The sequence below is a fragment of the Chelmon rostratus genome, chromosome 14, assembly GCF_017976325.1.
Source record: "Chelmon rostratus isolate fCheRos1 chromosome 14, fCheRos1.pri, whole genome shotgun sequence".
NCBI lineage: Eukaryota > Metazoa > Chordata > Actinopteri > Chaetodontiformes > Chaetodontidae > Chelmon > Chelmon rostratus.
In genome coordinates, this window is record NC_055671.1 from 14,170,513 (window position 1) to 14,191,179 (window position 20,667).

Here is a 20,667-nt window from a genome sequence, read left to right on the forward strand (position 1 = left end):
ATAAATCCATGCTACCCTTCTGTGTCTTCCCACATCTGTGTGTGTGTGTGTGTGTGTGTGTGTGTGTGTGTGTGTGTGTGTGCATACTTGTGTGCATGTTTGAGATAGGTGCAGAGGCAAATCTTAATTGGAAATAAAATTCACATTGATTTTCTAATCTCTTAAGGATGCACAGTTCAAATTCAACTGGTTTGTCTTGATCATTAATACTCCATATCAAACTCTGCATCAGGATGAAGTAGAGTTGATTAAATGTGACAGAAGTCTATAAATCCTTATTTTTGTCTTGATGCTAAATATAAAAACAGAAGAGGAACATGAAAACTAGATTAAGTTTATGCACCACAGAGTCTCTAGGACTCCAGAGATATGCTGAGCTTCCCATGAATTAGTCCACAACAAATTCTATTTACCAAGACTGACAGTTTTAATTGGATTAGTGTGGCTCATGGTCCTAAAGATGCAATGGATTTATTATTGAAATGGACAGAGGCACAGTCCGCTAGAGGTCAGATACATCCAACTTTCCAACAAATGATGTGAAAGTGAATCAAAATGTGAACTGCTTTTTCTTTCAGAAATAATTAACTGTAATTACACTGCAAACATGGTGAGTAGTAAGAATTAATATTGTACTGAATAAAGCTCAACATGATTGAAAAACTTGATTGTGTAAAGACAATATGGCATCATTGATGGTAGAAACACCATTGTTGAATAAATGGTAGATGTAGGGTGGATGTCTGATGTAGCTACACACGGGAAACCTATTCATGTCATTTATCCCCGCCAACGCACAAGCACCTAATTTGTAGCATCTCTTTTGGGAAATTTCAAAAGCTCTCTAAATGTAACGTAAACATGCCTAATAAATTGTAAACTGCTGAAAGCGGCTGTGTTTCAAGCATTTTGACTTTATTACGTTTCAAGTGGGACACTCACAGAACTTCAAGCTTGCTGCAGCTTTTCAAGATGGAGTAGTTGAGAGATTGAATCTGGTTTCCCTCAAGATCCCTGAGAACAGAAAAAAACAGGAGGGGTTGAAGACGTAGAAACACAGGTGGTGTTCACATGTAAATATACTCTATATGTATAGTGCTGTCTGAGTCCATTTGATCCTGTCAAAATTAAACATTTACTTCTATGATAACCCCGACTCCAAGAAAGTTGGGTGTGAACATAAATAAAAACATTTGGGAAAAGTTTATTTCAAATGAATATTAAAGTAGGAATAAAATGCAATATTTGTCTGGTGTTTGTGTTGGAGGGTAAGAACATGACAAAAACATAAGTTAAATTATGTTCAGTTAAATAAGTGGAGTGTGTACGAGTGCTGATAAGTCATAAAAGCTACAGACAGCACGAGGTCGTTATCAGACTCATCTGGCGGCTGCTCTCCAGTCAGCACTCCCTGACAGAAAATAATTGGTCGAGCTGACCGACCGTGGTGACATCAGCTGAGGACACTTCACCTCTCATGTCGTCAGGAGGACCACTCATCTGATCCTCATATCTGCTACCCTCATTTGTAATTTATGCACTTACACAAGCATATGCACACACACATACATGTGGCAGGTAAATTCTGTAGCGCACAGACATTGGCCGAATCACGCACGTGCACGACACAGACAAGCACACAGTCAGCGCACACTCACAGCCAGTCCAAGGCAGGCATGTGCCGACAGAAGCTCGGGTGAGGAAGCTGCTGAAGCGAGGTGTCCACCATGGATCTGACGAGAGGAGGAAAACATGTTACTGCAAAACAGGCATTAAAATTCTACACAGCAGGAGTTCACGTCATTACAGAGCAGAGGCGACACGCTTGTATACCTGGAAATAAAAGAGCTGTGGCTTGCTTTGAAAAAGAGAGAAACAACTGAATAACTGATGAGGATAAATTACCAGAATTATGAACGCGACAGCCGTGACTGTGGTAGAAAACAGCTGATCTCACTGCATGAACATCCTGCACTGATGCACCAGTCTGAGATTGGAAATCAGAAGAGATTTTGAAGAAAGACAGCGCAACTCACAGGTACATGAGAGACTGGAGCCCGATGAAAGCATCCTGGGACAAGATGCTAAGTGGGTTATGATCCAACATCCTGTTACAAAAAAAACAAACCACCTAAATTGTGCAATCATTTCACCAAACTTTATTAATGTCTTTTTTATTGTTATTAAAAGAATAGTTCATAATAGGCTTATTTTTATACACAACAAGATTTCTGGGGCACAATGTGCTGTAACTGTTTCTTGGCCAGGTGCAGTTACTTCCTGGAGTCTCTGCTGGTTGCCTGGCTACGTCACTGTGACGACTGGACTAAAATATAACGAGATATAAAATGATAATGAGCAAAAATGCGAGGTGCTGGTAAGTAATTTCTTTTTACTTTCTCAGACAGAGGGAAGTTGTTTCCCCTACTCCCATTCTTTAAGATAACCAGCTCCTGGTTGTAGGTTCACATCTACCACATAGATGATGGAGCAGGATCAATCTTATCATCTAACTGTAGGCAAGAAAGTGGATAAGCATATTCCCAAAATGTGGAACGACTCCTTGAAAGCAGTCCAGTTCACCTTTACAACCCATATACTCACTGGTGACCTATAGTGTACCATAAACACAGAATAAGACATAGCAGCACGTAATTAATGACTCACTATGGATACAAATAAAAACAGCTCTCCCAGCACTCCACCCTGTCCAGGTGATTTAAGCATATCGAGGGGATTTGCTTCCAGGAGGGACCCTCAACCACAAATCAGAATCTGAAAGGAAACTCCAGATGCCTACAAGGACATCCATGTATGGATAAAAAGATCAGTTATCTAAAACTTTTAAAATAAAACCAGACAACACATAAAAGAGCACAACAACCTCATATAGACACATAATGACTGCCAGATCGATCACGTGTGTCTTTAAATGTGATCTTGTGTATTTCAGCAGTCACACAGCGTCCTTCCATCTACATTCATAGATAACCACAGTACACTACACAACACAACTTCCTGTAGGTGTGTGTGTGTGTCACTCACAGCCACTCTAGCTGATGGAGGTCCTTGAACACACCAGGACTAATGGAGGATATCAAGTTCTCACTGAGAAACCTAAGAGACAGCAGAGAAAGAGAAGATGAATATGAATAAATACATTGTCGAGTGTAGTTTGACTGATTTCTAAAGATCCACACAGTGCACAAATATATACAGAGACACAGTAGAGCTTAAACAATTAGATGATTCATCAATTAGTCAAAGCTATTTTAATTAACAATTAATCGTTTATAATAGCAATAATAGTGAGAAAAGGCTGAATGCTCTCTTGTTTCAGCTTCTCAAATGTGAGGATCATTGTCGTAATATCATAGTAAACAGAATATTTTTGGGTTTTGGATGTTGGACAGATCAAGACAAGCTCTGATGAGCAGTTTTTCCACAATCTTTTGCATTTCATAGACTAAATAATTAACAGATTAATGGAAAAAAGCTGTTTTAAAAGATACATGTCTGCCTGTGTAGATGTGGACTAGTCGTGTGGCTAAAACCTGTATAACATCCTCAACAGCAAAGTTTTCTGACCTCAGCAAACTTACTCAAGTACAACCTCACTTTGGTTTGACATTGGTGGACAGCTTAAGTAGATTTTTAGTTAATCTGAATTCTGAGTACACTTGGCCTTCCCTGATATTGTTCTTATTCCTTTCATTTTTGATCTCAACTGTGAGTCCAATCTCAAATTTGCACAGTGCAACAGCAGAAATCCTTTTCACTTTCACTTTTTGTGAATATTTCCATTTTATGCTACTTTACACTTTACACACTTTACTACTCAGAGGGAAGTGTACGTTTCACTTTGCAGACTCTGATCACTAATACAAAGTTAATCAACAAATAAATTCTGATGTATTATTATAGTTAATGATAAGAATTTCATTGATTCCTCAGTGAAATTCATAAGCCACCTGACAGCATGTATAGTTAAAAATCAGCTCCAATTAGACCAGCTGCAACACTGAAGTGATGTACACATTAATGCATCAATAATACATGTCGTTCTGAAATGGACCACTGAATGCTGACATTTATTTCAAACACTCTGTAAAGGTCCTTGAATTTCATCTATTGTATCAAACTGTTAATTGAGTTGATGAATAAAACAAATCAAACCCATTTCAATCAGTTGATTTCCTGCCCATTCTTCATTTGACAGCAATTAACATCATTCATGAAGTGAGCGGGGTACTTACAACCTCTTTAAATTGTTCAGGCCGCTGAAGGCATGTGTGAATATGAACTGGAGGCTGTTGTTTTGCAAAAACCTGGGAACAGAGAACAGTAATCATAACGAATCCGAAACTCACACTTCACTTTAGCCGTCGCACCCTGTTGTTAGAGCGATATCATCATAATCATCCACTGCATGGTCATTTCTTTCCCCTCTCACACTTTGGAGTGACAGGATTAACCTCATCTGCATATTCTCCACATCACCACACAGAGGACAATCAATCATAATCAACAAATTATGCCAACAATTACTGACCTCTGATCTGTGATTCAGTTTTAGAAATGTGTAACTTTCCATGAACTTTTAAAACAGTGAAAATGTTAGTGAATGTGTGTGCCCCCCATCAGTTAGACACTATTATTAATCTAGATACTGCAGATTTTAAGGTTCTTCCAAATGGTTTGAGGTTCTAGAAGACGCTTCGCCTCTCATCCAAAAGGCTTCTAAAGTTCTAACCTGTCTGGTGGGAAGTTTCAGGTATTTATCCTCTTGCAGGGTCCTGGACACGTCTGGCTATTATGTGAGTCATTAAGTTCACATGGGCCAGGGTGTTAATGGGTCAATAGACTAACAATAGGTGGGTCCTGGTGTGAAAGGATGGTGTTTTTCTGCCCCGACCATCATGTGAGTCATCAGGGTCACCTAGCTCTTGGTGTGAATGGCTGTTGAGTTTCCTGGGGAGGGGGTAGGTGTCTATGTCAATGCACAATTTGTGGCTAAACAACAAAATTGCCCGAACACATGGACCACGAAAGTACTTAGACAACACCCTCTCAAACAAAGATGCTGGACTGGAGCTTCAATTTTCTCATCCATTTATAGTTTACTATTTGAGCCAAATGACATAAACTACATTTCTAGTCTCATCCATTAATGACGATATAACATGGTGTGTTGTGTGACATCCACTAGGCTTGACATATAAAATGCAGTTAAATGCTGAGATGTGTTGTGTGGGAACATTTAGCTGAGGAAATAGAAGTGATGAAGGGGATAGTTTACTTTACCACTTCACTTCAGCTAATACAGAGCGAGAACAAAGTCTTGTTGAGATCTTCTGAAGTGCCAAGATAAAACAGCTTTGTGTCAGTGACATTCAAGTTAACCACTCCTGCAGCGATTTGTATATAGAGCATATGGAAATTAAATCTGATGGTGGTAAATGCACTGAGAGCTTGACAATGAGAAAAATGTCAAATGTCTTCCACTTAATGTCCATTATTGTGCCCTTTTCAGTATTGAGAAAAGTGTAATTTCTTTAGATACATATCATTCTAACCAGAATTTAGGCCTGTGTCGTTCTGCTCCAGACTGTGATTTGTGGGTGGAGTTAAAATGTGCAGTTTAAACCAAGCAGGAACGAGATATTTTAAAGTCTGAATACAAATACAGAATAATGTCAGGTGACACAACAAGGTGGACAAAACAACAGCCTTTGCTTTACACATCAATTTTAGTTCAACAGAGGTTTTAACTCCAGTTCTGTTAAAAAATATTATAAAAAAAATATATTATAAAAATATGTATGTCCGTGTTGGTGAGAGTCTAGATGTGACAACTGGGCCTCTTTGCGTCCTGCAGTTTGCTTCTGTTTAATATTTGTAATGTTTTTTTGTGCGTGATTTGATGACGCAACTTTGAGGTGAAAAGGCACCAGAAATGATTGGGGGGTAATAATAACAGATAAAAACTGCATTAGCAAAGAGCTTCTACGGCTTTTATACAGTTGTGTCACAATACACACATGCATTTACACAATATAATCTTTAAATGATTATCTTCGTACTGCATAGTTATTACAGGTGGTGGGTTGGCCATCAGAGTCTTCTGACCTCAATATCACTGAGTCACTTTGCCGAAATCTCAAATGCATAGTTCATGCAAGACAACCCAAGAATTTGCAGCATCTGGAGTCGTTTTGCCAAGAAGAATGGGCTGTTTTAAAAGCTGAGAAAACAAAAGAATGCAATACAAAGATGCTAAAGGGTGCTTCACACCTGTAAACTTTTGAACGGGGAGCATCTCAGTATTGTATTTGTGCCATTTTGTGATGCCTTTTAGTTTAATTTGAATCCCATAAAAAAATAAAAGAAAGTGTTTTGACTGATCACTGCTGTTTTAATAAGAATGGGACAGGTCCCATTCTTAATGTAAATCTACAAGCACAACTGTACATATGGAAGAGTATATTGTGAGGATGTGGAAAGCAGCATAAAAATACTCACAGTCTCTCAAGGGCAGAGTATTCTGAGAAAACAAAATCAGACAGCACTCGGATCTCATTGCTCCTCAGTGACCTATGACAGAAACATTGAAATGCCACAGTTAGAAAAACACAACGCACATTATGCATAAACAGACAGCGAGAAAGGATGAAAGGTCTGAAGCATTACGCACAAAGAACAGGCACAAAAATTGATGCTGTTTATTCAGAAATGGCTTTTCAAGAGTTCCCGGCATTGCATTCAGTCACAGATGTACCATCTGTTAGAGTAGGCACTTGAAAAATTATAAAGGTTCACTGTCTGGTAATCTGAAAATGTTACTACAGGATAAGGAGGAGAAAAATGGCCCAGCAAAAGCTTAAATACACCCCACGTGTCCACATAAACATGCACACACAGGCTTACATTTAAATTCACATAAACCATCTTTGGTCGAATATCTAATGAGAACATTGAGTGAACATTAAAGATGCAGAGAATGAGAAACAAATGGCTACAGGTCAATTTATGGATTACCACTCCACAGCAACAGTTGTTCAGGAGAAACAGGGGGACTTCATTAAATTTGTGGAAATTAATGAATCTGCAATTAATAAAATTGTTAAAAATGCACAACTCTTTTAGAGCGCTGACATTTACATCTACTCGCTAAGTAATGGGAAAGTATTTTTCCTGGTTCTCAGGCAACAGAGCAATTGGTAGTGTGAGGCTTCTTCCTGAGAGACCGAGTTGTCAGATGCAGAGAAGGTGAAACAGAGGTGAATGAAGGAACACTACAGCATGTGTCAGTGTCTTCAGCAGTGGGGAATCTTTTTTACTCCAGTGAGGGTGAAAGCCTCCAAAGCTCAGAAACACACCGGTGTAATTGATGACATTAAAAGCAACTTCACTGTATTTCAGAAAGCTGGCTCCAGGGTGCTAGTATTGGGCATGCTGGTTCACTGACATGGCTTACTGGGACAAATGATGGAACTGATGACGCTGACGTTGCCAGGCAACCAGCGGAAAGGCATATTTACCAAAAATGTCAGGCTTTCTTTTCAGAGATTGTGGGGGACTAGGAAATTTAATTGCTCTTATCTAAAACCGAATCACCAAAAGTCAAACAGTGCATCAGGTTTGTCATCAGAAAAGCATCGGATTGCTTTGAGACTGCTCTGTGGAGTCTTTGAGGTGACACATTACAAACGCCAGCAGACTTTCTGACTTTCTTTACGCACACAGCTGTTGAACCTGTGGCTTAGACTTGAAAGAGAAAAAGAGATGCTAAAAGACAGGCACAAAAAGCAATGGTTAAGAATGCAAAAACAGCTGAGATCAAAATCCAACAAATGGCGAATGAAATCTAAACATATCAGTGATTCCTGATCATTTAAGAACAGTCAGCGAAAGAAATCCTGCTGAAGCCAAGTCCTGACCTGAAATAGCTTCTTGAGGAAACGTGGACCGTGAAGACTTCTCAATTTAAACTCTAATTGGTAAAAGCATTAAAGAAACACATGCACACACACACAGTCATTACAGGTAGGACACTTACAGCCAGGTCACATTTGGAGAGAGGAGAGGAACATCTTGCAGGTTGACTCCCACACACTCAACATCTGTCTGTATACAGCCACAACTCTCTGGATACTCCTGTAAAACTGTAAAACACACACACACACACACACACACACACACACACACACACACACACACACACACACACACACACACACACACACACACACACACACACACACACACACACAGCAGCATCAGTAACCCTGTTCTGATATTCCCTGTGAAATTCACTTAACTGGCCCGAATGTATTCACTGTTCTTACTGTTGTTTTTGTTTTCCTTATGTTGTTCTGTTGGTGTTTGTTGTTGTTTTTTTTTCCATTTGGACTTAGTTATTTGGACAAGTTATTAAAAAAAAAAGAAAGAAAGAACTATGGGGAACTTTAGCGTGTTATGTACCACAGTCACGTAGGATCCACTACAGAGACGATCGTCCATAGAGAACTACAGTCCACAACAGACAACTATGTCTACAACAGACAAATACAGTGTGCTTAAGACAAATGTCGTCCACTACAGACAACGACAGTCCACAACAGATAAGTACAGTTGACTACGATAGACAAGTGCAGTCTACTTCAGACAGCGCAATGGCCCAAAGAAGCAGCCCAGCCAAGACGGGTCAACTTGAGCTTAAGGACCGTCAAGTACCTGCCACAGAATTGCACCGCCTGCTAGGTCAACTTGAATGTTATCAGTTTGCGAACCACTCACTTAATACTGATGTGATTCACTATAGGAAGACAATGAATGAATGGCATGAAGACAAAGAGGAGTTTTGCCACTGGGTGTTCGACATAAGCCTGGAAGTAGGCAGACTGGAAGGGCTTCTAGGGGGTCAGGGAGAGGGAGTTTATAGATGAATGAGCGAAGACCCACAAGATCATCACAGAGTATGAGTCTCAGATCTCCTCCCTCAAGAAAAGTCTCGAATCCAAGAGAAGGGCTGGCAGAGAACGCCCAAGTCCAAAGCGCTGAGCTCTTCAGGATGAAGCTGCAGAACGACAAGAGCGTCGCATTTCAGAATGAACTAAGGACGACAGTGAACCAGGTGGTCTACCAGAGAGACCAGGAAATCCTGGCTCTCAAGACGGAGAAAGACTCTCTCTCTCTCAAACTCAAAGAGGCCACAGACAACCTGTCCAGCAACAGAGCAACAAAGCTTGGCAGACCGAATATAACGCTCTGCAGGAGGACCTTAGAGAGGAGCTGGCCAAGAAAGAACAGAGCTCAAAGACGAGAGTCAAAGAACTGGAAGAAGAAAAGAAGCGAAGAAGAGGTTCTTCTCCCTAATCAAGTGGGTCAAGACTGGACAGGAAAAGGTTTCCAAAAAGCAAAAGGACAAGAAGGAAATCATGGAAACAGAACAACAGGACGAGGAGGAGAGTCTCTCTCAGGCCATGAATGACCTCCAGAGAGCCACGGCTGAATTTCTCCAGAGCGACGAAGCTTGGCAGACCATGTCCAACATTGTGCAGGAGGAGTTTAGAGAGGAGCGGCTAAGAAACAACAAGGCTTGAGGACCAAACTCAAACAGAAGGAGGATGAGAAGAAGGATCTGCAAGACCCCTGCCTGAAGGAGGAGAAGAAGGGTCGCTTCAGGTTCTTCAAGACTGGACAGAAAACAGAGGAAAACAACAAAAGTGAAGGAGACAAGAGGCAGGAGAAGAAGAAGGAAAAGGAGGAGGAGGAGAAGAAGGCTTCTTTGAGCTGGTGGCAGAGGTTGTGAAGAAGTTGTGTGACTCCGACAGCAGGGTGGAGGAGGCTGCTGGTTGATTGGCTCAGGTCATATAACTGCAGCTCCCTCTTCCTCCCCCTGCTACCTCTCCGCCCTCCCTCCACCCTCCCCGCCGTCTCCATCACCCCTCCCTCTCTCCGCCCCTCCTAGCTCTCCCCTCTCATCCCCCCTCCACACCCCCCCACCTCGCCGTCTGAGTTGTTCATGCTGATTGTTGAAATGTCTCTGAGTAAACAGAGTGAAGGGCATAATGTGTGCCAAGTTCTCTGATTACTTTCCAGAACAGCTGCACAGTGCCAGGTGGCACTGTACAGCAACAATGTGTTGGAAACACACTTAAATTGAAGTGAACTAAAGCAGGCCTGACAGAAAAAACAATAGTAAACACTTTATGAATATTGTCTCTGGGTGAAGGCTGCATGATTTGTTCAACATTGGTGTTCCCCAAAAGCTCCGCTTGAAGTAGGTGTAACACAGTGTGTGGTTTCAATAAAGCACAGGGTGGCAAGTCTGTGTTTGTTCTGTTCAGGAGCAGCAGTTTGTCCATCACATTTATCAGAGCAGACATTGGCCAGATGTAAAGCGGGAGCTCTGTCTCCTCTTAACGTTCCCCCGTCTGCGTCTCCTGCAAATCCCAAACAGAGCTGCTGCTTCTCCAACGAGAAGTTCAGAAAAACCTCCCAACTGCATGAAAAGTGGAGAAAAACTCTGACCACTAGATTTACCGATGTTTGACACTTCCTACTGACTGCACTGTATCAGAGAGGGACGGCTCGAAACACAACAAACTAACAAATACAAAGAAAGAACCAGAGCGTAATTATTATTATTATTATTATTATTATTAATAATAATAATAATAATAATAATGACAACATTGTGATGGATGCACAATAAATACAGGTTCTTCATCAGTGATGATATGAAAAGCATTTCTACTTTTTCAATTAGATTCATTTAGTCCATAAAAATAATCCCAATGAGTTCTAAGATCTATGGATTTATGATCACAATCAAAATTGTTGTGGATTATTTTCTTGTGAGTTAACGTTTGAGTCATTGACTAAAAATTTCAGCTACATTGTTCACAGTGTGGAAATTTGTCTTTAAGCTCATCAACACTCTAACACATTAGAGACAATTACAGACTCTGCTGTCTTTGCTGGGTGACATCAAAAGCTGAAATGATGATGTTATCCTGTCCTCCCATCTCCTTTGCCTCATGTCTCTGCTCTGGCAGTCACTTGCTACGAATGTACATTAAGCTGTGCCGTGAAAGCTGCAAAAATATAAGGAGGGAGAGGCAGTTAGAATTAGAATTGTGTCTTTTGTTGTTACATTAAAGCTGTTGTGTCCCGACACTTTGCCAAGCAGCTACAAAACATTATGCAACAACTAATAAATGTCTGAATGCACAAAAATACTGTGTATATGCACACACTTACGACAGTCATTCAGGAAGTACCGGTCCACAGGATTGGCATTCTGTATTGTTTGACCAAATAAGTCCGCCCATCCGATGTTGTCCCCTGCAAAGCCAAACAAGTAACAATAGTTATCTATACACTGCAGACAGATAAAATCCAGGGATGACGAATCGGCTGGATGGTGCTGATTTCACTGGGAAATGATTGGCTAAGGATATGTGGCAGGCACAGCTCAGTACTGGATGAGAAAGCTTCACCAGCACTGAGGTGTCAAAGACGGTTCTCCCAGTTAGTCATCTCAGCGACAGCTCTTTCCTGATTAACATCTCTGCCTCTTCCTTTGATCTGCTTTCAACTCGATCAGCTGACTGGCTGACCCCACTTTCAGTTCAGCCAATCAGTTTTTGTGACAACCTCTGTGGGCCAATCATCTTGTCGTTGTCAAACTTTAAACCTGTTCTGCTTCTGTCAGCTCTCAGTTCAGTGCCAGACCAATGCAGCCCACATCTACCCCACTCAGCATTCACGGGTCCTTTAACTGAGCTCATCCAAAGTCCTGCTCCACATCACATCCATCTTGAAGTTGTAACTTGAAGTTACCACTTCTGATCCTTATCCTCAACAGCTAATCATAAGTGTCAACTCTAAAAATTGTGCTATAAAAGCAATAATGTGTCATAGCACCCCCACTCCCTCTCTTTATCAGTGTTTTATCTGTAATTTATCAGTATCTAATCTAGTATATTAAATTAAAAGAAAAACAGTCATGTCTTCAATGAATGATGAGGATGCAAATGGTATAAGGAGTTATATTAAATGAAAATGGTTCATTCTCAATATCTTTTACATATGACACTAACAGACAGAGAGTGGCAACATTCTTGCTTGTTGAGAGAGAGATTGCTTTTATTCTGAGTCTTTCAGTTCTTGTTTGTGAGATTTTCATCCAGTTTTCCTTTCAAAAGGATTCTAGTTCTGAGAGATTGTTGAGGTAGTCCATTGTGGATTTTGAGGTGTGCTAAGGATCATTATCCTGTCAGTCATCTTCTCCTCATCTTTTTTCACAGATGGTGTAATGTTTACTTCCACAATTTCCTGGTATTCAATTGAATCCATTCTTCCCTCCAGCAGTGAAATGTTCCATGTGCCACTAGCTGCAACACAAGCCCCAATCATGATGAATCCATCCTCCATGCTTGACAGTTGGAGAGGTGTTCTTTTCATGAAATTCTGCACTGTTTCCATAATGCATCAGGGTTCATAATAAACTGAGGAAACAACTACCTGAAAACAATGTGCTATTATTTTCTTTAGTCTTGTCCTGCTTTGTGGCCATCAGTTATTTGAATTTTCAGAGCACCAGGAGCTGCTTAGAGGAGCCCACACTGCTGATTGCTGGGACAAGGTTTGGGGAGATTTCACTTTGAAATGTGCATCACCTGGCCTTTCCTATGAATGACAGTCCCATGAAGCGCAGTTGCTTGAAACAATCCCTGGGTGCAAGTTTAAATAATTGGACATGGAGTCCTGCAGTGTACAAGCAGTGTATTTGTTCACTTAACAATTACACACATTACTTTAACCCGTTGCCTGGTGGCGTTAAATGAGGATTTCTAGTTTTGTTGTCATTGATATAATGATGCAGTCTGAAGGACTTGCTGGATGCTCTCTGTCTTTCACCTGTGTGGATGAAAAAAACTTCCTGTATTTTGTAAAAAGGCATGGTTTCCAAATGAAGCTGCAGTGACTTGGGTTTCAGTCTTTAAAGCAGGGTTGTGTTGCTGTCTTTTTTTTCATTGCTTTTTATAGGAAGTCTGTTTATTTTGCTGGGATGGGACTCATATCACCAGTGAGAGCTGGCACTGGATTATTTGTGTACCAGACTGAAGGATTTCATTGAGCTATTTCAGGGGAAAACACTCCTCATGTGAAACTACAGTATTAGTATCTCTGTATCTTGACTCTTCACTGAGGCCCCTATGTTTATTTCACACCACTGTTCTAGTTCTCGTACACAGACTTACCACAGCGCCGCTCGTCAGCTCCATTGGGACAGTCTTTGTGTCCATTACACTGCAAAACTTGGGGGAGGCACTCGCTCACGTTCCCGCACGGGAACTGGCCGAGGGGGCATCCGGTCTCTATTTCTGCCCAGCTGGCCAGCAGCTCTGAGGAAAAGACGCAGGAAAGAGTGAGATAACATAGAGTGAAAGCAAACAGTTGTAATGCATAATTCCAAATGAAATACTAGGATTGAATATGACACTGTATGTGAAGATGTAGAGTAGAAAGCCACCAGAATTTGAAGGAAAGTTATTACTGGGGCAGCTTACTTTATATAAACATATGATAATGAGGCACTATTGAAATAAAAAATACTCAGGTTTAATGATTTTCCTGTTATAATTTTCTGATCACTTGGTCCTGCTGCCATGTGATAACTACAGGTATTTAATAAACTTTAGTGGGCCTTTTAATGTGTTGGTAAAACCCAGTTTAGCATGAGGAGACATTACTGGTGGGCCTTATTAATCTAACCTGTTCAAGTATTTTTATAGCATTTAACTCTGTAATAGCTGTGAAATTGCAGAACAAAGTGATTTACCTTCTTTATATTTAGCCCACTGTTTAAGTCCTGTGCCACCACTTAACTCGAATCTGATATTTTGATGCAGGCAAAAGAAGTTTCAAACCAGCGTGACTGAACAGGGAATTAATTTATCTGACAGTCCAGAACAGAGTTCAGCCACAAGACTTGTTAGCCATTGTAAAGACTTTTTCTGGCTGTTCATTTACTGCAGTCTGCTTGTAAAACAAGCCTGAAACAAATCCCTCATCATTAGGCAACACGAAGGCCCTGCTCCCATCTGGAAGGGGGAGTTTTCATAACCTTTCTACTGACACCTTAAACAAAGAAACCTAAAAGCTCTTTCTCGCACTGTTTCTGGTTGTTTCTGTGTGGAAAGTGTACATCTTTATGCACATTTAAAGCTGCCGTTTGTGCACATGCGACACTTGAGTTTGTATCTATAAACCTGCACCACAAGGCCCAAACAAACTTCAGCATATCCTGAAATCCTACAGAGTCTACAGTACATCACAATCATGATCAATCAGCACCACCTGTTCATACCAGCAACCACCAGTGAGCCTGATTGAGTACTCCCCTGGAAGAGTGATGAAAAAAAATACAAAAACAGAAGATACAGGTAACAATTTTTTCAGGTAAGTAAAGTGCAGCACTGACAGGAATGCATCCCCTCTTTACAATCAGACAGTAATCCATCATGAGGAAGAGCTGCGGAGGCGGGCAGAGGATTACTGCTGATGAAGAGGTGAGTCACAGGTGTGCAGGACAGGGCAGCACAGTGAGGGCACCTGGTGGACAGGTGAGGAATAGACCTTTTTCACACCAGACAGCTTGACTTGTCAAAGCAGGGAGAGACGAAATTGGTAACATTAATGGCTGCATACAATTTAGGTGAGCCACACCTTTGTTATTATTATTAACTGGGACACCTAATGAAACTGGGCCATCAGTAATGTTTTTATTAACAGGTACGCTTGTCTTTGAACCAAATGCCTGCTGAGAAAAGGGTCTAAAGCCAAGACAGAGAAAAATATCAGAAAATACAGCAGCATAATGGGAAGAGAAGAACTCTGAGCAGAAGGGGAGGCAAACAGTGGAAAAGCTACAGCCATGACAGATAACATACAACATCAGATTCACATCTAGTGCAGTAAAGTTTTGCCTATTGGCATGTAGTCTGGCAATAGGAATTCAAAAGTCATTAAATGATGGTCCAATAAAAGAAAATTCTGTGAAGAGATTGTGAAATGTTCTGTTTCTGTGCCACATGTCAGAACAAGGTCAAGACTGTGGTTAAAACAACGAGTGGGTTTCTGCACACTTTGACAGAAGCCAGTATCGACGTCCACATGAATATCAAACTCACCTACAATAATTACTTTATCTGTTTTAAGAACTAAACTGGTTTGGTATGAAAGACTAAGACCAAGGCCTTTGAGTGAATTATAACTGAGTTTAGGGTTTACTAATAGGCTTGAGTCAAAAATGGCTGCAGCTCCACCTCCTCTGCAGGTGCCTTGAGGAACATCAGTATTATTAATAGAGCTTGGGGGAGAAGCTGCATACATACTCTTCATGACACAGCCAGGTTTCAGTCAATATTATAATCTGATATTAAATCATTTACTAATACAGCTTTAGATGACAGAGAGTCCACATCTAATCCTCCTACCTTGTTGCACGATTACAGTGGTGGTATTGATTGATTTTTTTTATATATACCTCCTCTTCTGGTTACTATAGCTCATTTTTGTTGTTGGGAAACACATTTAATTTTCTGCAGGTATCCATGTTTTAGCCGTTTTGATAGCTGGAATCTTAAGAGGTTGGCAACGATACTTCCTACCTCCAGCCACAAACAAACACAGCGGGTATAAAGAATTGAGTTTGGTGACTCCTGCGTCATTATGTTTTTTGAAATGTAACTCAAGTATTGCACTCAGGAGTTCTGCTTTGATCACAGTTTTGCACATTACAGTGTCGGGGGTTAGGCATTTCCAAAATTGCACCTTTGGGCTGTAATTACAGCGCCACCATCAGGGCCACTGGGGTCATATTTCTTAGGTAGCACATGCACATCACTTTACTGGGCCCAGTTTCATATTTCTAGCTCGTTCCAGCTCACGGCAAATTGGGCTGCAGCATGTAATAATCATGGGAAGGAGAAGAAGTAGGAGATTGACCCGGGCCCCTCAGGGCTTGAACCCAAATAAGTGGATGCCAAATATTTGTCTCTTGGGAACAACAGAAACAGGCTGTGAACACAACATTGAAGTGTCATCACTTTTTAATTTGACATGTCAAACTTAACAAACAGCTTATTTACATGCATCTGACTCTTTTGCCGCTAAATGCTCACCAGCTAGTCACAAACTCTGTCTGTCTTCTTGGTAATGAGCATGTCGTGTGCAGCGGGGCTTCAGAGGTCTTCAGCTGTCGACAGCTGCCTGCTGCTGTGACAGCAGTGAACCGAAACAGTGCAGCTGCTGGCAGACGGCTGAACAATGAGCTGAAACTCACCATAAAGTTCAGTAAAGCTGAGGAGAGCTGCAGAGTCACATAATCCTTCTCCATAGGCTCACTACAAGCAACCTCTTTCACACTGTTTTCATGCTGTCATTTTATACGTTGTTTTTGAAAATCTCAATTATAGCTGCTGTTAGACATGTTGTTTTTATATGAACAAACAACCTCTACTGTGATATGTTGACCACAGGACACAGCCAGTGTTCCCCTGAACACAACGTCCTCATAACATTTCAAAAGGCTGCTTTTGATTGGCCAAAGCAGGTCTTTGACAAGTGCAACATGTAAATCAACTCGCTCTTTTAATCCACGCCCAGACCAGAACACACGCTCACATTTAGATCTGTGGAGATTTGACTATCTGTGTCCTCGCACCAGCTCCATCATCTGCCTTCTTAAAGTTTTATAAACACTGCAAATGCTGCTGAATTTGTGGTGACTCAAATTTTCCAAATGAAAATAGCTTCCAAAATAGTAAAAGTCCAGTCTAAATCCCATTACATCTTTCAGGAAACTTGGACACCGAAAAAAACGATGCTGTGCTGCAGCAAAAAAATTTATTTCAACTAATTCAAACTTAATTCTACTTAAATGTGCATTTGTTTCTTTTTATCGCCACACTGTACAGGTGTGATTGAAAGTACGACATGATCTGTAAGTGTTTGCACAATGACACATTTTCATTTCGGCTCTGTTCTTCAGAACACTGGATTAGCAGTAAATGCTGATCTTCAGTCTGAGTGATTAACATTCCCACACAGTTCGCCTAACATGGACGTAAACACCGTCAAAAACGAGAGTCTGTACTTTACCTCTGCTGTCAATGTTTTTTAAAACCTGGTGTGCTCATTGTGGCCAAAAAGTTCTATTTTAGCTTTGTCGTTGTTTCCAAAGTGCATCAGTCTTCCTTTGCAAATATCTGACTCTGAATTTTGTGGTGAGGACACAGGAAAGTTTTCTTCTAACAAATCTTCCATGAAGCTCAAATTTGTGCATGTGTTGCCGCACAGTAGAACAGTGCACCACCACTCCAGACTCTGCTAGATGCTCCATGCTTTCAGTCAAACAGGCTGGTTGATTTGTCTTTCTAGCAATCCTACAAGCAGTTCTTTTTTCTTTTACCTTCTCCTGCTCTGTGGGCATCAATTATTTTCATTTTCAGAGTGCTAGGCAGCTGCTTAGAGGAGCCCATGACTGGTATTTATTACTTTCTGTGAATAAGCCAGATTGCCAACAAGCTAATTAAGGTCTGAAACCTTGGTAAACGTTACCTGAGAGCTCAAATCTCCTGGGGTGGTCAAAAGTCTGCATGGTGCTCCTGTCCTTTTTCCTCCCTCTACAGCTGTACAGGACAAAAATAATGCATCAATCTTGCTTAAAATTCTGGAGAGAATTCACCTTTAACTTTGTGTCTTTTGGAGGCTGGTCCACTTTCTACTCAGCTATTCACAGTAACAGAAATTTTGACCACTGCATGTGTTTAGAAATGAATTCGTTGACAACATTTCCACACACTGACATTTGTTTCATTGCAGCCAGAAACTGAATTGTGTTGCAAGCACACACCTGCACGCACTTTCACACTGTCCTGCTGTAACTTTCATGTCCTATAGGTGGCACAGGTGCTGATGTGTTGAGCTGTAAACAGAGATTCCCCTCTGCAGCCCACTTAATATAAATTAGTGGGTGACAAGCACTTCCATAATAGACTGTCTGACAAAGCTTCCACCAACACTGGGTTTGACCTGTCGCCTCTCTCTGAGGCAAAGAACCTTCACACATGGAGGCTGAAAACAAGAAATGATCAAACTGACATGATGTCGGCCTCTTTGGTCCCCCAGTCTGGAAGATGCGTCATCACTGCATCACATCTGGGCGCTCATCACAACTGTATCTATTCACCGAGCAACGCCGCGAATATCATCCTCAAATCATCTTAATGGTTGGCCGAATCCTGATCCTCCTCTGTTTCTGCTGCACTGGAGTCTCTGCTGTCTCAACACTGGAAATTCCCTGTTCCAAAAAAAGACTTGATCTGACAGATGTCTGCACACCTTGTGTTATCTGTTGTTATTTGACAGGGATTACACCGTCTCAATGCATTACCTCAAAAGCTTAATGTCGAGGGGGCCTTTTCCTAATTACCATTAGTCCACGTCTCACACCACATGACACCACATCATCCCTAGATACTAGAATAACAATCTCTTCTGTCACCTTAGTGGGACAGATTTTATGAATTTTTGTCAAATTCATTCAGGAAAATGTGTAATCAATTCTGTAAATAAGCTCAAAACGTTCCTGACTGAGGTAATGAGATGAAGCTGAGAGGCACTGAAATCATTGCTGCGGTGTGGAGGTTGTGTATTATTTGCTGTTTGCTGACTGATGCATGATGTCTTGTTGTGGTAAATTTGATTTCCCCGTGGTGGTAATGAAGAGCAATGAACAAAGTAATTTTAATTAGCAAACAGACCTCTGCTTTGGTGAATTCTCAGTAAATCCTTTCAGAGTCCTCAACCCACTGAAACAACAACAACATAAACACATCAGTGTGTAAGTCATAATCATGTTCACAGGGCCAGCTGAGGGTTTTAAAACTTGAGGAGTTAATATTGATTCATTAAGACAGTTTAAAGTGTTAAATTACTGTTCTGCACACCTGTTTCTTCCGCTGTGGGTCTCAATTCCCACAAGCACCTTGAACAACTTGTGATTGAAAAGAAAATCTTGTGATAAAAGTAAGACAAATGAATTATAACAATAATATGAATAATCCTAGTCATAAGAGATAAATACAGAAAGACTCCAGCAATGCAGCAGCACAAAAACACTTGTTCTTAAAAAGAGGGTCTAATTCATATAACCTCCCACCACCCGCATTTGTCTTTACCTCTCATCTCGGTATGGGTCAGGTGGATGAGCAAGATGATGACAGGTACGTCCATCCTGAGGCTCGGACGTTTTCCTGCGCTCATGTCGCCCCGGCTGCAAAGCCTCGGACCGATCCACGACAGGTGTACCCCGTGAGTCCGGCAGAAGTCTCAGTCAGAGTGTTAGAGCATAAACGTAAAGACATAAAGCGACCGAAGAGGTGAACTGCGCCTTCAGAGGAATCGGCTGAACTAGCGGAGATGAACGTGGACAGCTCGGCGCGCACGTCCTCTCCTCACCGGAGCTCTCTGAGGACTCTGCTGAAAGCCACCATCTCTCTCTCTCTCTCTCTCTCTCTCCATTAAAAAAAACTCTTCATTCTTGGTGCCTCCTTTTTATTCTTGCCACATCGTTTCCTTCACAGTCCGAGGCTGCTGAGGCTCAGTCACCCGGCACAGACTGCTGCATCCACCCACCTGCGCACCTGTGCAGGATACCTGCTGGACTGCAGCCCTGTCGGCTCCTGTGACTTTAAGGCCACTGGATGTGATGGCAGCACAGAGGAGGTCAATCTCTGTGACTTGTGCCTCTTATATTTCTTAACTACATTTTTTATGCAGTATGTTTTTTTCTTTTGCACATGAAGGATCAGAACTGACAAAGCAGGATTAGATTGGACTAATTCCTCTATTCAACAATGAATTTATTGTGGGCTTATGTTTCAGTAGCCTACTTTTTTATATTTAGTTACTGTTTAATCTAAACAATGCACTTATTTTAGAGTGACATGAGAAAATTGCTACCACTCTCATTTACATCTAGGTCCAAGTTATCTTATCTTAGCTTATCTTAAAGACAGGAAGCAGGAGTTACCAGCCAGTTAACTCAGGGAGGTCGAGGAAGTCACTGTCCACGGACAGGAAATAGTCCATCAAATCCATATCTTGTCCTTTTTTGTTCAGATTAAACAAACGAGATATGACACATCCACGTTTCCAGTTTTTCTGTTAAGATAATCCTCCCTCCTCCTGCCAAGCTTTGTTTTTCATGGAGCAGCTGTATAGATAGACAGGATCGCAAAGATTTACAGGAAGGAAAACAGAGATGAAACAATTTTACCAGGTGCCAAAGCCAGAAAACAGAAGATGGAAGATGTTCAGATCATTAACATTTTACATTTCACCACAAACACAACTGTTCAAACTGGAAAAAAAGTGGATTTCAGGCATTTACGCCTTGAAAACAAGTTTAGTTTTATTGGAAATAATTGGAGACATTTGCCTTTTACATACTTGCGTTACATCTCATTGACACTAGTTGAAAAAAAAAATCATTTCATTTCATTTGTAGATGTTATTTTAAAGTGTAATTGTTTTGCATGGCGTGGCATGCAGATTTAGTTGAGTTCCACAGAAGGAAGTTTTAAA

The 20,667-nt window shown here is 41.0% G+C and overlaps 1 protein-coding gene across 1 annotated transcript in view; it reads right to left on the reverse strand.

Annotated features, from left to right (window-relative positions):
* rxfp2a (relaxin family peptide receptor 2a) overlaps positions 1–19,344 on the reverse strand; it is a 39,693-nt gene extending 20,349 nt beyond the window's left edge. Inside the window, exons 1-10 of the mRNA XM_041952426.1 lie at positions 19,260–19,344; positions 13,275–13,418; positions 11,269–11,352; positions 8,060–8,165; positions 6,523–6,594; positions 4,257–4,328; positions 3,046–3,117; positions 2,037–2,108; positions 1,659–1,733; positions 943–1,014 (exon numbers count right to left, since the gene is read on the reverse strand). Coding sequence (XP_041808360.1) covers positions 943–1,014; positions 1,659–1,733; positions 2,037–2,108; positions 3,046–3,117; positions 4,257–4,328; positions 6,523–6,594; positions 8,060–8,165; positions 11,269–11,352; positions 13,275–13,418; positions 19,260–19,344 — 854 coding nt within the window. The remainder of the gene's footprint in view (positions 1–942; positions 1,015–1,658; positions 1,734–2,036; positions 2,109–3,045; positions 3,118–4,256; positions 4,329–6,522; positions 6,595–8,059; positions 8,166–11,268; positions 11,353–13,274; positions 13,419–19,259) is intronic.
* Between the last annotated feature and the right edge of the window lie 1,323 nt (positions 19,345–20,667).